The sequence below is a fragment of the Bison bison genome, unplaced genomic scaffold (assembly GCF_000754665.1).
Source record: "Bison bison bison isolate TAMUID 2011002044 unplaced genomic scaffold, Bison_UMD1.0 scf7180017864382, whole genome shotgun sequence".
NCBI classification, from domain to species: domain Eukaryota; kingdom Metazoa; phylum Chordata; class Mammalia; order Artiodactyla; family Bovidae; genus Bison; species Bison bison.
The window spans coordinates 5,481,616-5,499,006 of record NW_011494954.1 but is presented as its reverse complement, the minus strand read 5'-3'; the positions used below and the strand labels follow the sequence as shown (position 1 = coordinate 5,499,006).

Genomic DNA, 17,391 nt, shown 5'->3' with positions numbered 1-17,391 from the left:
TGAGCGGCCGGGGTAGAAACCGAGCCATGCAGCCCCCGACCCCGACCTCCCCCGCCCGTCTTGTCTGACCGTCGAGCTGGTGTCCCCGCCGGGCGCGCTCCTCCCGGGTCGGCGCTCAGAGACTCTCCTGTGCTCTCTCCCGCCCGCAGCGCCATGGTCTGGCAGTGTGTTTAGCGCTCACCACCATGTGCACCAGCTTGTTGCTCGTGTACAGCAGCCTCGGAGGCCAGAAGGAGCGGCCCCCGCAGCAGCAGCAGCAGCAGGCAGCGGCGACCCTCAGCTCTCGGCGGTCGGCAGAGAGCAGCCCCCCGCCGCGCCCGGAGACCCCCGCGGGACCGCGGCCACTGGACGGATACCTCGGCGTGGTGGACCACAAGGTGACAGCTCGCTCGCCAGCCTGCCCGCCACCCAGCCTGGGGATCCCGCACACCTGAGCTTGCCCCCTTCCCCGGGGCTGGGAGGCGCCGTGAGTAGGTGCCATTCGGAGGCTGGAAGCGGGAGTGGACCCTGCGGGGTGGGATGGGATAGTTACTATTTGGTGTGAATTTCTATTTGGAGAAGGTAGCAAAGTTTTTTAAGGAACAGGAATGAGATGGGTGCGCCCCAAAGCCTAATTTCCTAACAGGAACCGTCCCTGGAACTAGAACCGTTCATCCCCGGAACGACAGCTACTGCTGGGTGCTGGATTCCTGAAGCCTCGGGTTTGGCGGCCGAGTCGCGCCCTAATGGGAGGAGACCCGGGAATGGAGCGGGTTCCAGTCCGAGCGGTTACCTCGGACAGGGTGCCGGAAGCTAAATAGCAGCTAGTCCTCTGCTGGCCGCTGCTCAGGCTCGCAGATTCCTATCTGATCACTGCTTCAGATGCTCAGGGCTGAATTATCACAGCCCTGGAGAGCAGTGCCCAGGCAGGCGCAGAAGGCTTGAGGCACAAACTCAGCTTCCATTGGCTTGAAACTCATCATTGAGGGCCTATTTTCCTGTGCCTTCCGGGAAGCCGCTGCATGGCTTGGCTAATAATTAATAAGATGAATTTTTAAGAAATTGAGCTTTCTTTCCCTGGAATAATAAATCTCTGGTTTCAGAGTGTGAAGCCTCTGGGAGAATTGTAATCAAGTTTCTTGATTCTAAAAAGATATTTTAATACAGTTTAAATGTATTTCCCATTATTTGAAGCTGTTAATATATTTTTATTAAAACACCATTCCATTCCATATATGCTCTATAAAGCTACCTCTTGAAACCACCCAACTGTTCTGCTTTATGTATTACTACGTTTTATGGTTGTGAACCAAAGTAATATTTAGGAGGTGCTCCTTTTGTGTGAAAAGGTGGCTTTTGTCATGCATGAAAAAGTCAGACTTTTTAAAGTGACCATCAAAATACTTCTACTCACTTGTGCAATGTATTATGCTAAGGAGTTAAAGGGTACAAAGGAGTTTAAGGCAAGACCCAACCTTTAGAAATCTTTGAATGCCTGTGGGGAAAAAACAACATACCATGAAATATGAATGGATGGATAGATGACAGAGAGATAGACGGTAAATATAAATGTATGGGAAATACTGGATATAAACAGTTATTATTGTTGGAATACAGAGATGAGAAAGATCTCTGCTCTGGTAGGATTAAGGAAAGTTTCTTTGAAAAGGTGGAACTTGCACTGGAAGGATTCAGGGAGCAGAAAAGAGAGAGAGATTTCATTAGGAAGTGATTTGCTGGGGAGGGGTCTGGTGATCTTAAAATCAAAAGTAGAAACAGCTGTCAGTTTCACAGTTAAGGCTTCTGTTTCTCTTTAATTTGTTGATTGATTACATACTTTGTATCTGCAAGCAACCCATAAGGGCTGAGTCCTAGAAAAGTTTGGGCACTGACTTCTGACTGTGGATGGATGTGGTGTTTATGTGTTTATGATGAATCTATTGAACATGGTGGATTTTCATGGCTGTTGTTTAATGTAAATGGCTAGCATTTGTGAAGGTTTTGTTAATAGGGATGTCAAAAGGTAAATTTGCCGAAAGCTGTGATCTACCTTTAGGAAGATGTTGCTAGTACTTCCCTTCCTGTGCGCTCCTGCTGGCCCAGCACTAGCTAAGAATGTTGATAGCCTAAGGCAAACTATGATGCCCTCATGTTCTTTTTCAAAACAGTGTTTATTCACACTAATATACTGGTTTTCATTTTCAGTGAATCAGCATTGTATTTCATTAAAATGAAGAACAGCCCTTTTGGGAAAAGGATAGGGACACTATATATGAGAAATTGAGATTATCTGTAGTAAAGGGTTTTGTAAACTGTAAAGTGTTTTGTGAATGATAGATATGTGTGGAAGACCTTAGCAGAGAATTATAAATGTGACCAGGAAGGTCTTTGTAGATAATATTAATGAAATTGGTTTTATAGAAAACCAATTTCTCACAAAATTCCATATCCAAAGGGTTCAAAAAAGTTTACCCTGCCTCAAGCAAAGGAACAAATGCAGATCTTAAAACAAGTGCCTTCTCTTTAGGCATCATTGCAATTGTCCCACTGAATGAAATGTAAGCTGCTCAGAATGTAGCCACTTTGTTGTTGTTTAGTCACTAAGTCATGTCTGACTCTTTGCGACCCCTTGGACTGTGGCTGCCAGGCTCCTCTGTCTATGGGATTTCCCAGGCAATAATACTGGAGTGGGTTGCCATTTCCTTCTTCAGGGGATCTTCCCGACCCAGGGGTCGAACCTGTGTCTTCTGCACTGGGCAGGCAGATTCTTTACAGGGAAGCCAGTAGTCACTTTACTGCTACTGTTTACTGACTGGAAATTGGGCAAAGTTTCATCTCCAATGGCTCTCTGAAGGTACACATGTAAAATGTTTATGTTCTCTCCCAGTTGCTGTTTAGGTTTACTTGGGAGTTTCCTATGTATAGTCTTGCTTAAGCAGAGGTAGAAATCATTTGTTAGACTATTGCTGGGAATTTTCTTTCCAGTTAATACTGAGGAAGGTAAGAAATGAAAGCTTTTCTATTCTTATTGTGTTGCCAGATGATGCTCTGATTGCTTTTGTCCCCCACTCTTACATCAGGCTTTAGAAAAATTATGGGATGTCCTGACTGTGATGACCACCAAGCCACATGCTGCTGCATATTGAATCAGAATTCCAACAGACTTTCTATTTCCCATTGATTTACTGAATCTGGAGAGGGTTACAGATACCACTTAGGAAAACGTTCACATCTCCATGGCTGGAGGTCCCAAAGTCTGATAAATATGTAGTGTTTTTGTTCAGTTACATGATGGTATTAACATTATAACTCCAAGATTAAATTCAACAGGCGGTCCTAATCCCCAACACCTGAATTTCACAAATTACCGCCTGTCTGCGATGATAGTCTTGTCTTATACGCTGCAGACTGAATTACTGTTGAGATTAAATCACTATGTGCTTTTGTTGAAAGACATGCCGCAAGTCAAGCCAGTGATGAGCAATATGTATAGAAGCTTAAAATATCACTTTGCATGGTCATATTCCATACTTCCTCTTTCATAAAAGATGTGAGCGGAAATTGTAATTCCAGTATGACTGAGTAAGTGAGGGATTCTTGCAATATCTTGTGACAATGAAGCCATTTCACTCTGTCTTAGATTTTTTTCTCTTCATTCCCAACCCTTCCCCTAAACTTTTCCCTACAAATCTCCCACTAACTCATTTCCATCTTGTTACATGTCTGTTACTGCAGCTACTGTATCTGCATCCTGGCATTTCCTGGTCCCTGTTTTTGGAAGCCATTGATTTCTAATCAGATCTGCCAGATCTAAGCAAAGAAGCCAAGTTTCATGGTTTGGGGAAACGTCAGCCTTTGAACTGCAGCATAATGTATAATCAAACTAAAATACACATGTGTGTGCTTGCACACAGAGAAACACACACACACACTAAATCAAACCACCCCCAGAGGAAAGCACCAATTCTCCCAGCAGAGTGGGAGGGGGCATGTAGCACATTCTATGTCCAGACTGGATTGGCTCCGGGTAGGTAAAGTCATTGGCCATCTGGTGGACCCTGTGAAATGAAACTGTGAGCCAATTCCCATTTCCAGTGGAGCAACAAGGGAAGCCCTTCCAGTGAACAGGAGCTCTTATCACAGAAGGCCAACTTGTCACCTGGGCTGCCCTTTGCTTAAATGGCTTATAAAGAGCAGTGATCATAAGGTCTGAAGCTGAGCTGCTCTCTCCTCGCTTTAGCAAGAATGGATTTTACATGTACCAGTGGCATGCTTGCCTTGGTTCTTTCTTTCCTTAAGCACTCAGTTATATAGACAAAACCAAACTGCTTAGAGGTAATAGTACTATCACTATTAATTAGTAGCTGTCCAGTTGGAATGCTAAGACAAATCAACGCAAGAGTTGAAAAAAGAATTCAAAACTGGAAAAAAAGGTTCAGTTCTGACTCTTTGTGACCCCCATGGATGGCAGCACACCAGGCTCCCCTGTCCATCACCAACTCCTGGAGCTTACTCAAACTCATGTCCATCGAGTTGGTGATGCCATCCAACCATCTCATCCTCTGGTATCCCATTCTCCTCCTGCCTTCAATCTTGCCCATCATCAGGGTCTTTTCCAATGAGTCACTTCTTCGCATCAGGTGGCCAAAGTATTGGAGTTTCAGCTTCAGCATCAGTCCTTCCAATGAATATTCAGGACTGATTTCCTCTAGGATGGACTGGTTGGATCTCCTTGCAATCCAAGGGGCTCTCAAGAGTCTTCTCCAACACCACAGTTCAAAAGCATCAATTCTTCTGCGCTCAGCTTTCTTTATAGTCCAACTCTCAGATCCATACATGACTACTGGAAAAATCATACCCTTGACCAGATGGACCTTTGTTGGCAAAGTAATGTCTCTGCTTTTTAATATACTGTGTACGTTGGTCATAGCTTTTTTTTCAAGGAGCAAGCATCTTTTAATTTCATGGCTGAAATCACCATCTGCAATGATTTTGGAGCCCCCCAAAATAAAGTCTGTCACTGTTTCTATTGTTTCCTCACCTATTTGCCATAAAGTGATGGGACCAGTTGCCACAAGCTTAGTTTTCTGAATGTTGAGTTTTAAGCCAACTTTTTCACTCTCCTCTTTCACTAAAAAGGTATGTGCCATATAACTTACTTTGAAATTATGGCATAAGAATTCTTTTTTTAGAGAGGTATATACATTCCAGATATAAGTTTATATCATTCATTAGACTCTTATAATATTTGAGGCATCCAGTGAAGGATAATTTGGTTCTCAAAGAAATTTAAAGTGACTCATTTGCAGTGTTCAAGTATTATAAAATGTAAAGTGCCAATTATGACAAAACTCTGTTATCACAAAGCATCAACTAAAAGAAATCATGAAATGAACAGCTTTTTATTGGCAAAAATTTCCAATAATGTAGTTGTTTTAAACTGGAAAAGTATTCTTATAAGGTTAATAAAATAGTTAACCTTTCTTAATTCTGATCCAGGAGTATTTCTCCAACTTCCCATAGGAGTAATCCCAAGATACCGTTATGCCAAAGCCCAGATTGTACCTAGTGGATGAGTCTGACCTGGCTCCCTTTCAAGTGTCAGGTATTCTGGCCTCTTTCTGATCCTTGCACACTGATTGTGCCTCAGGACCTTTGCACTGGCTATTTCATCTCCCTGGAAAGCTCTCGCTCAAGATCTTTTGCATGGTTGATTCCTTCTGACCATTTAGTCCTCAGATCACATATAATCTTCTTGGGTATCAAACTCTTTAAATAGCCCCCTTCTCAACAGTCGTTCTCTATTTTACCAGCCTGTTTTATTTCCCTAGTAATACTTAACAATATCTGAAATAAACTGAAAGTTTATTTGTGTCTTGTCTGCCCTCCCCCCAAGTACAATCTAAGTGCTGTGACAGCAAATATTTATACCTCTTGCTAAACAGTTTAACTTCAGGCCTAATGCTTGGCCATTGGTCAGTATACAATAAGTATTTATGGAAGGAAAGAAGAAAGCAGGGTGTATTGGTGGTACCTTACGTCAAGTCCTTTCTCTACAAGAAACATCAGGGCAGTCTCAGGCCCAGGTATGTCGTGTCTTTCCTAAATTTGATTTACTATTGCTCCACCTAATAATGATAATGGAAAGGAAGAAGAAATGATTTAAAACAAAAGACTCTTTGGGAATAAGATTTGGGAATCTACCAATTTAATAGGCTTCCCTTATTATCGTGCATATTAAAGTTTGAGAATCATCATCTGAAATGTTTTTAATCATCACAATGTGTAGTTCTGTAGCTAATTTGTTTCTGGGTTTTGAACTACTCACAGCCCTTAGTAAATATTCACTGAAGGCCTAATAGTTGCAAAATTACAGGGAATTCTGGAAGAAGAACACAGTCCCTACCCTCAAAGAACCTTTTTAATCTAATTGGAAAGAAAAGACAAAGAAGCAAGAAAGGTTAATAAAAAAGCAAGTGCTGAATAATAATATGAAACCAAGAAACAGTAAATCAAGGCAGTGGCACTAAAAAGGAGTCAATTTCTGTGATCTTTCCCATCTATAAAATTGGTTAAATACTATTATTACCTTAGAAGTTATAAAACTTTCAAATTAAAATTCCATTATTCATTAACCCTTTTAAATATATGTGTGTATTTCTATATATATTACATAGATGACAGGCAGCAATAGTTAACAACTTGAATATTAAATCAACTTCAAAGTGGGTTGATTTTAAATTCAAAATATTCAGTCTCTTTATGATTCTCCTTTGGAATGGCATAGGATCCCCTGGACTCTTGAAGGGAGCTAACCCTGTTACCTTGTTCACCTGTCTCTGTAACATATGGTGATTATATTTACAAACCAAATCTCATAACTCATGGTATGATGAATTCTAACATAATTATGTTGGCCAGAAGACAGAATATTTGCGATCAGATCTGTCCTGAAACACACATCTGTTATAGAGGAGACTTTTCATAACCTCTAAGGTCAAACCACAGCTCAGTGTAATTCCTGTCCTCCAAATGCTGGGATAAAGAGAGATTAGAGATGAGAAAAGACTGAAAGGTTAAAACCCATCATTAATCAATAAATTATTCTGAAAAGCTTCTATACATGTATTAAGTAGCCTTTGAGCAGCTGTGAAGGGCCTTAGATATTGAAAGACAAGGAATGATGATTTCTTAAATAATATTATTACCCATACCTTGTAATTCAAGAGAATTCCCTTGTGAGTCAGTAAATTTATGATCAAATGGTCAATAAAAATTTGGGAGTGGGGGCTTTTGTAAGATGTACTCAGATTCTTCTCAAACTGTTTTAGTCTTAAACTCACAGTGTGGGCCTGGGACAAATAAATATTTTTATTGCATGCTCTATTCAATATAGTTTCCCAAATAATAACCACAAGCATGGATAGTCTTAATTTAGACAGAATATCAGCAGGGAAGCCTTCCTAGACTTGTAGTCCATGATGGATCTGAGCTATATGCTTTGTCTTCATCACCAGGTTCCCACGATAACACTAATTCTAGTTTATTGTCATTTTTTGTCTAAAATTGTCTGCTTTTCCAGTTTGACAATCAAGTCTTGGAGAAGGGGAATTTTTTCTCTTTTTTTGTCATTAAATTCTCAGCCTGGCATATAATGGGTCATCAATAAATATTTGTTGAATGCATAAGTGTATCTATATAAATATTTTATATTTCTTCTAAAATAAGCCCATTTATGACTGCTTGGAGTCACTGAAAAAGAATAACTACATATTGTAAATATCAATTTTTCAGGCCACAATTTGTAGTTCTGTAACTATTTCATTTCCACATTCTTGTACTTATCAGATCTCTTCAACATACTCAAAATTTTAGAGCTAGAACAAAAACTTCACAATTATCAAAAGGGACTCATGAGTGGTCGTGCAATTTTCCCAGAGTGGCAGTATGAGTCTCTGACGTATCATTCCTATAAAAGAAATTCAGTGCCAGTGTATTCTAAGCAGCGACTCAATGCTATTTGAACAGAATTTATTAAAATGAAGAACCTAGGCGTATCCAGTTATTGGAAAGAAAGAAATATTTAAACATCTTATTATTCTGAAATGAATATGAGCATATGCCTCTAGATAGTTGAAAAGAGCTCCCACCAACCACTGACTTAGCAATGGGTACTCTAAAGACTGCATAAAATGCATGGCACTGATGTAATTGGAACAATTTGCAAATCAGAGTAGATTTTGCCTTTAAAAAGTAAACCAAGCCAAAAGGAGTGTGGTGTTTAATTATTTGCAGAAAATGTCATAAGTAGACCACTCATTCAGCTGAATTACCTTCTCCTCAGTGGGGAAGGAAACATCAGTGGGAGATTCAGTTCACCAAGTTTCTTCAGGTAACCATTGACTCCTGCTAGATTCTGAGATGAGCTTCTTGCTCTGAGATAGAATGACTTGAGGCAAATCAGAAAAACCATTTTACCCATAGTAGGGAAAATGAACCTTGATAGTTGTTGTAGCTCAGAATGAAAAGGAATCTTTTTTATTATATTCTCTTTTAATAGCTAAGAAGATGTCTTTAGTGTTCCTGAGAACCTCACCAAGTCTGAAGATACCCTGGCTGACTGAAATGCAGAGTTAAATCATTTTTAAATAAGAAAGCATATTCTGGAAATTAATTGCACATAAGGGACCTCTCTACTGACTGAACTGCATTACTGAATTTCTCATTTACAGATCTGCTCATGTTCTTCACACACCTCCAATGGCTTCCCATTTCCTGGAGGATCACGTTCAGACTCCATAGGATGGCTCTCAAGGCCTGACGGGGTCTTTGAGGCCTAACTCTCCAACCTCACCTCTCACAGCAACTCGTAGCTCAGGTTCCACACACCCTGGGAACACAGCTTGCTGTTTCACACTCACCTGCTCTTCCTCCATTAAGGAATGCCCTTTCTCCTTTTTTTCCACCAGGTAGGGAATGAATCATCCATTAAAACCCAGTGCAAGCATCTCCTTGCTAAAGTTTTCCCAGAGACAACCTCTATGCAGAGTAAACTGCTCATTCTTTTATGCCAATGGCATATCAGTCAATCAAATATTGGGTAAGTGCCCACTATGTGTTAGACATAGAGAGGGAAAAAATAGGGAGGACCTAGTCCTTACCCACAGGAAAATCACAGTGGAGGAAATTATATATTACAATAACTGTACCTTGGTAAGTGCTAAAATATTCTCTGTATCCTGTGCACATCTCTAATAACAAAATATTGCAATTATTTGTTTGCATGCTTATTTCCCCTACTAGACTACACCTTTTTGAGGCCAGGAACAAAACTTATCCATCATAGTATCTCCAGAATCTGAAACTGTACCTCATACATGTCAAAACTCAACAAATGTTTGTTGAACATTAGGTGGACAGAAAATGAAAGTGAAAGTCGCTCAGTCGTGTCCAACTCTTTGCAACCCCATGGACTATAGCATACCAAGTTCCACCGTCCATGGGATTTTCCAAGCAAGAATACTGGAGTGGGTTGCCATTTCCTTCTCCAGGTGATCTTCCAGACCCAGGCATTGAACCCAGGTCTCCCACACTGTAGGCAGACGCTTTACCATCTGAGCCACCCGGGAACAGAATCCTGTTCTAATTATGTGTAATAGGAAGAGAGCTGAACAAATCTGGCTGATAAACTTATCATAAGAATGACAGAAATGATAAGTAGGGACAGAAGGACTTCACATTTGTGGCACACACATCTTTAATTTCTGGTTCCCCTTTAAATGCAGCGCAGCTTTTGCTGACCTTTCCAGAGTGGTTGACCTGGTGTTGAGAAATAGGAATGCCTCTATTTGAGGGCAGAATGATATTGTGAAAGGCAGGTAGGCATGTCCAAGCTTTTTACTTGTTATGAGCTCTTTGGAAAGCCCTGTAACTTTTAGGCTAGTCTGTAGAAGGGGCAGTGAAGCTAGATTCGTTCATTATTTCATTTATCAAATAATATTGTGTGACTTGCCATTATGTTCGGGACCCAGAAAGTAGCAACACATAAGGTATGATCCCTGACCCTGTGAAACTTACATATATGAGAGACAGATAAGCAGGCATAAAAGCACAGCACAGATTTGGAAAGAAAGATTTACATGTTATGGAGATTAACTTTTTATCCTGAAAACTTTGAGGAAGTCTTCAAAGGGTGATTAAAGAAATGACTTCACCAGATGTGTTTCAATGGATCATCATGGCTTTGGCGTGGCACAGGTCTGAGCGGTCCTAGGTTATAGGAAGAGGGACCAGTTAGCAGAGTGTAGATGTGATCTAAGTGAGAGATGCTTAAAAAAGATCTAAGATTTGTGCCTGCCTTAAGTTTCTATGATCACCCACCCCACTGTGTCGGTTCAGACAGTCTGAGTGCATCTTTTCGAACAGCAGAAGGTTTGTGGTTCAAGATTGCCTCTCAAAAGTTAGTGAAAAGAGTTTGAGGATGATCCCAGATGGCACTCCAACTTTGTCTAATTTTGAAACTTGCTGTGCATCTTAATACCACATACTGACTTGAGCAAAACAATGGTGTGATGGTTAAGGCTGAAGCAAGCTGTTCATGGCGATTCCATCATGCACACTGGCAATGAATGACAAGAATTAAACCCTCCACCTGCAGCAGAGCCAGTGGGGTGTGGAATACATGTGATGAAGACTTTTTATTAGGTAACAGTTCTATAAGGAGAGAATTTACCCTAGAATAACCTTGTCATAGGAGACTTTTGTTGCATAATAAATGTCACCAGGTGTAAATCTGTTTGAAATATGGGGTGGAAGGTAGTCTCCTCTCCTTTCATTCCCATAGTTAGAGAGCAATTGGCATTTTTTTAAATCACTTAAGTTTGTCAACAACTTCTAAGAAAAGTAAAGATTCTATTTCCCATGCATCAGAAGGAAAAAAAATGTGTCAAGGGGGTCTGATTCCTAATTCATTTGAAAACATTTGGTTGGAAGCAAAAAATACACACATCTGAATGAGTTCTAGTTTTATCGGGCTCATATTTGGAGTTACTCAGCAATGTCGCACCTGCCAGGCTGCCATCAGGGATTTCCAAGTTGTCTCCCATTACCTAAGGAGCACATACTTCCATTCTGTAGTGCAAATCATAAAGCTGGATCATTCCATTTTTGTTCCTCTTGTTGCAGGTTTTGAACAAAGTGCTAGAAGTGGTGATGATATTCTACTTGTTTTCTGGAACGTGGAAAAGGGATTATAGGAATCTGTATGTGTTCCCCACTACCAAAGAAAAAGAAGCTTAACCTTGATACTCAAGCCATAATGAATCCCTTAAAGAATTGTGCCCATCACTCTTCCTAACAACTGTATGTGGTTTTTGGCTCTGTTTCAAATTTGAAGGGTTTTAACCCAAAAGTTCAGAAATAAAAATCAGAGAAAGCCATTATAAGAGAACAGGGTATCCTGACTGGATGAACCTTCAGTAGTGAAGTATAAAGATGAAATAACTAAGTCCAGGACCAGGAATAAAGACCAGAGTGAAAAATAAGACCAGTTGCTTCTTCCCTGTTATCAAAGGTGAACTCCTCCTGACCATACAGACATGAAATACTGATTGGGTTCCAGAAAGATGATTAGGGTGGCTTATCATGGGTTCTGCAGTGTCTATGAAGGAGTCACAGTTGTTTGAACTTATTATATTGAGTGTGATTTGATGTGCTGTGTTGTAACAGAACAGAAACATCAATGGACAAGGAATCCATCTAACGTTAAGTTCCTGTGACCAAGAATCACAACTGTCTATTTTTTTCCCTGAAATGAGCACTGTGGTTGCCTGCTAAGATGAGCAGCTCAGGTCCCCAAGAGAGTTATTAATCTCAACTTAATAATTGATCTTCCAAGTGGAAGACCATTCTTAATGGGTCCACAGAGTATCCTGATGGTGTTTCACACTTTAGAAGGTGTAAAGGATGGAAGCAGGGGCAGAGCTGAATCTTCAGGATATTCTGCCAACCAGTGAACACCAAACTTCAGTACCATCTCATGAAAACTATACCTCCAGACTGTATTTGAGAGCATAGAATGCCTTCTCTCTGAGAAAAGCTTCTTCTACATCATCCCCACAATCGCCTGTTGAAAAACAAACGAGAGAAAAGAGGCAAAATGTTATTTTTGGAAAGCTTACTTTACCCCCACCCAGTTGTCAATGCATATCTTCTCTGTTTCTCAAAATGGCAAGAAAAGATTTATTCATAAACGTACTACCAATTACTGTTGGTAATTTAATATATTTCCTTACACATTTTTCCATATATATCAAATATATGTATCTGTGACATTTTAATGTACTTCTTCCCTGCTTTTAATTCATATATGTTAGGTACATGAGTCTTTTGTTGTTCTGTCGCTAAGTCGTGTCCGACTCTTTGTGATCCCATGGACTGCAGCACGCCAGGCTTTCTTGTCCTTAACCATCTCCCAGAGTTTGTTCAAATTCTTGTCCATTGAGTCAGTGATGCCATCCAACCATCTGATGCTCTATTGTTCCCCTCTCCTCCTGCCTTCAATCTTTCCCAGCATCAGGGTCTTTTCCAATTAGTCTATATATGGGTCTGTGTGCTGTGCTTAGTCGCTCAGTAGTGTCTGACTCTTTGTGACCCCATGGACTGTAGTCTTCCAGGCTTCTCTGTTCATGAGATTCTCCAGGCAAGAACACTAGAGTGGTTTGCCATGCCCTCCTCCAGACTATCTTCCCAACCCAGAGATTGAACCCAGGTCTCCCACAAGGCAGGTGGATTCTTTATTGTCTGAGCCACCAGGGAAGCCCATAAATGCTGGAGTGGGTAGCCTAGCTCTTCTCCAGGGAACCTTCCTGACCCAGGAATGTCTTCTGCATTGCAGGCGGATTCTTTACCAGCTGAGTGACCAGGGAAACCTTTATGGGTCTATATGTATATAGTTTTACAATACGATATGATTGGTGGTATAGTAAAGGACATGAGCTATACGTTAGATCCTAGCTAAAGATATTTCTTTTAATAGCTTAAAACCCAAATATATTCCAATTAAAGTTGGAATAATTAGTAAATATGTCTTGATATTTGTGCTAAGTTCTCCACTTATTAATCCTGAAGATATGTACATCCCTTACTAGGGTATAAACACTTTTTTTTAGGGTATAAACACTTTTTTTTTTTTTTTGGCGGAGCTTGTGGGATCTTAGTTCCCTGACTCCCTGACTAAGGATTTAAACCCATGCCCTTGGCACTGAAAGTATGGCCTTGTAACTACTGGGCCACCAGAGAATTCCCTAAACACATTTTTCTTTCCTTGTCTACAATTCTCCCCCACTTTTTACTTGTGGTGATGCTTTCCTCCTCTGCTTGTTTGCTCAGTTACAAAATGTGTTCCAGGATTTTTCAGTTTAATGCATCATTCACAACAGTCCCTTAGCTCTTCTGGTCACTTTCTTTCTAAATTCCCTTCAATCCATCAGTTGCTATTTTGGGGGCATAGCTGGTGGCAAACTCTTATGAGCTTCCAGGACTCAGAGATGATTGTCATCTTTGTAGTCAGTGAGTGTTCCTTTTCCAGATTTTCATCTCATTTTAGCCTTTATTTTCTGGTCTTCCACTCAGCATTTAATTCCCTGTCTGTATATATTACAGTTTGAATTGCTTGTCCATATACAAGTTTAATTTGACATAACTGTCTTTCCTAAAAAGAAAATTTACAGCACAAATAATTATATCACCTTCTTAATTAGCAAAGTTTTCTGTATTTCTTTTTTATCTTCTAGTTTTATACAACATTTTAATTCCTTTATCTTATTTTAAGCTAACCGTTGAATTCTATGACTATTCTTCTTGATTTTTTTTTTTTAGTACTCAATGTCTTTGAGCTACTCTCTTTCACATTTTTAAAATACGTGCTAAATGTTATTTCTTGACTTTGGCATAATTTCATAACTCCTCATTATTCTTTCAGTCCATGGGTAGAATAATTATGTCAGTAAAGACATCAGGGCCTGCCTTTTCCATGACAGCCAACTGGCAGGGGATGTATTTTATACATCTTGGTTTGGTGGCTTCCAAGTAAAGGGATGAATCGGAGAACATAAGATCTTTGCCAGTAAGCTCTTTATGAAATCAGTCCTTTGGTGCCTGAACTGTTTCCTTTATCCTTTAGATTGAAGCATCACTAAAATTTTTTGACCCACTTTTTTTGTTTTGTAGTTGTTTACAAGACACCTACTTAATTTTTCTTTTATTGAAGTGTAGTTGCTGTACAATATTATATGTTATAGGTGTACCATACAGTGATTCACAGTTTTTAAAGGTTATACTCTATTTCTTATAAATAAATAGAATATTTATTTTATAAATATTGTATTCATTGTAATACTTTTAGACATTTTATAAATGTATATAAGATATTGGCTATATCCCCTGTGTTGTACAATATATCCTTATAGCTTATTTTATACATAACAGTTTGGGTCTCTTACTCTCCTACCTCTTCTTGCCCCTTCCCCTATCCACTCCCCACTGGTAACACTAGTTTGTCCTCTGTATCTGTCTAATCCACTTTTTAAAATGTTTTTATTGTGGTGACTTATATATAACATAAAATTTGGCACTTTAACCATTTTTAAGTCTACAATTCTGTGGCATTTTAAGTAATCCACAGTAATGTCAATCATCATAACTATTTTCAAAATTTTTCATTACCCCAAACAGACTCAGTAACCATTATGCAATAACTCCCCATTCTTCCCTCCCTCCAGGCCCTGGTAATCTCCATTCTACTTTCTGTCTGTCTCTATGAATTTGCTTATTTTACATATTTCATAAAGTGGAGTTCAATCAGTATTCCTCATTTTATGTCTGACATTTCACTTGGCATAATCTTTTTTCCCATGTTTTAGCATGGATCAGAACTTTGTTCCCTTTCATTGCTGAATAATATCCATTTTATGGCTAAGCTACATTTTGTTTATCCACTCATCTTTTGATTGACACGTGGGTTATTTCCACCCTTTTTTTTTTTCAGTTTTTTTTTCTCTCCTTGAGGCTCTTTTTCATATGTTCTATTTTATCTCAATTTAAAATTTTACTTCTGCTTCCTTCCCCCTGCCCTCCAGACCACACACACTGCAGCAGTGATAAGCTCCACCTCAGCAGCAGTACAACTCATGTATCTTCATGACATTTGAACACAGTGACCTTTTGTTTCATGGGTAGAGCACAAGAAATATGGAGAAACACTTTTTCTGGGGACTGGACAATGCTAGGTATAAGATTGGATGTTTACAATTATGGATGTTGCTGTGACAATGAGAGAGGAGTCCAGGTGGACTTTGATACAGTTTGTGCCTTGTCTGTTACTTGCTGTGCCCTTTAAGCAGTGCTTCTCAAGCATTAATCTATATATATATGAATCACCTGAGAATCTTATTAAAATGCAGATTTGAATCTTAAGGTCTGAGTATGGGCCTGAGAATCCGCATTTCTAACAAGCACTCCATGCAGCTACTGGCCCAAGAACCACATTTTGAGTTGCAAGATGTTGAGGCATAGGGCCCAGACTCTCATGTCTAAATATCACTCTCATGTGATATTAAGGGTAATACTGTGTATCCTGTATGAATAGCATATAGCTGAAATTAATTTTTAATCTAAATTTATAATTATTTTCCTTTAAGAGCTAAATTTAGTTCATTTACATTTATTGTGATTTTAAATATATATGTATATATAGATTACTGATATACTGGAGTTTTTTTTTTTAAACTTCACTTAAACATTGGCTTATTTATCTCTTTTTCTATGCTTTTTTTTCCTTCTCTTTTTCCCCCTTCCTCTGGATGGGTGGAGGATTTTGTGTGGGAGGGAGAGGAGGTTGTCTTTCTTATTCCATTTTTAACTTACACTGGCTTGGAATTTATACTCAATTTCTATTCTTTCAATGTTATTCTTGAAATTTTAAGAATACTTACCAAAATCATAAGTTATTTTTACCCTCATTCCAGATAATTCAAAGACATTGGAACACTAACTCTGGGCAACCTGAACAGTAGTCTTACTATTATATTGAAGTATTTTCTCTTTTTTAAGCCTAACAAATTGGATATTAGCATTATTAATGTCATTGTTTCAGATAATCAATGTTTATTTAAATTTATCTGCATATTACCATTTTTTCACTCATCATTTATTCTTGCAAGTTAGATTTCCATTATCCTTCTTCCTAAAATAAATTTTTTAGAAGTTATGCTGATGAGGTTCTGTTGGTAGTAAACAGTGTTTTAGTTTTTCTGAAAATATCTTTGCTTACACTCTGGAAACAGAATACAATTCAAAATCACTAGTTATTTTCTCTCTCAGTATTTTGAAGGCCTAATTCCTATGTTTTCTCCCTCTCATTTTGATATTGAGCTGTTTGCCATCAGACTTGTTGTCATTACTTTTTAGGCAGTCTAAACCATTATCTGTTTATAGGATCTCTCCTTCATTCTATCTCTTTGTAATGCTTTGTTTATTTGCCTATGCTGCATTCTAATTTTTTTCTGATTTTCTAGTTTATATTCTACCCAGCTATGTCTAATCTGTTATTTAACTCATTCATCAAGTGTTTTCCCCCACACATTTTATTTTAATCATTTTATTCAACATTTCTAGATTATTTTTTCCTCCACATTATCCTGGTCTTCATAGTGTCTTCTTCCTTAGATACATTTTTATTTCCACATCTGATACCTCCAATATCTTAAATCTTTGGAAGTCTAAGTATGATTTTTCATTTTGTGCTGATTTCATTCAAGAAAACATTTATTTATGTGTTTTGTTTGTGGTTCTGTGGATGTGGATGTTTATTGTGACTCCATGTTCATCTGGATTATATTTGTGGAAATTCTTAGTGACCTAAGTTAAAGCATATTCCTCCAAAGAAAGCTTTCATTTGCTTCTGCCAAGCTCCTGGGGGCCATACCAACTAAGAAATACCACTTTGTAGTAAGTCTGACCTTCTGCACATGTCAGTGGTGTGAATGTAAACTGCAAATCTATGTGCTTTTTATGAATTCTTAAGAAAGATTGTTTACCCTCTTCAGTTCAGTTCAGCCGCTCAGTCGTGTCCGACTCTTTGCAACCCCACAAATCGCAGCACTCCAGGCCTCCCTGTCCATCACCAACTCTTGGAGTTTACTCAAACTCATGTCATTGAGTCGGTGACGCCATCCAGCCATCTCATCCTCTGTTGTCCCCTTCTCCTCCTGCCCCCAATCCCTCCCAGCATCAGGGTCTTTTCCAATGAGTCAACTCTTTGCATGAGGTGGCCAAAGTATTGGAGTTTCAGCTTCAGCATCAGTCCTTCAAATGAACACCCAGGACTGATCTCCTTTAGAATGGACTGGTTGG

At 39.2% G+C, this 17,391-nt stretch overlaps 1 protein-coding gene across 1 annotated transcript in view; it reads left to right on the top strand.

Moving 5' to 3' along the window:
• Positions 1–17,391, top strand: part of ST6GALNAC5 (ST6 (alpha-N-acetyl-neuraminyl-2,3-beta-galactosyl-1,3)-N-acetylgalactosaminide alpha-2,6-sialyltransferase 5) — a 209,625-nt gene that overhangs the window by 930 nt on the left and 191,304 nt on the right. The window contains exon 2 of the mRNA XM_010857606.1: positions 150–377. Coding sequence (XP_010855908.1) covers positions 150–377 — 228 coding nt within the window. The remainder of the gene's footprint in view (positions 1–149; positions 378–17,391) is intronic.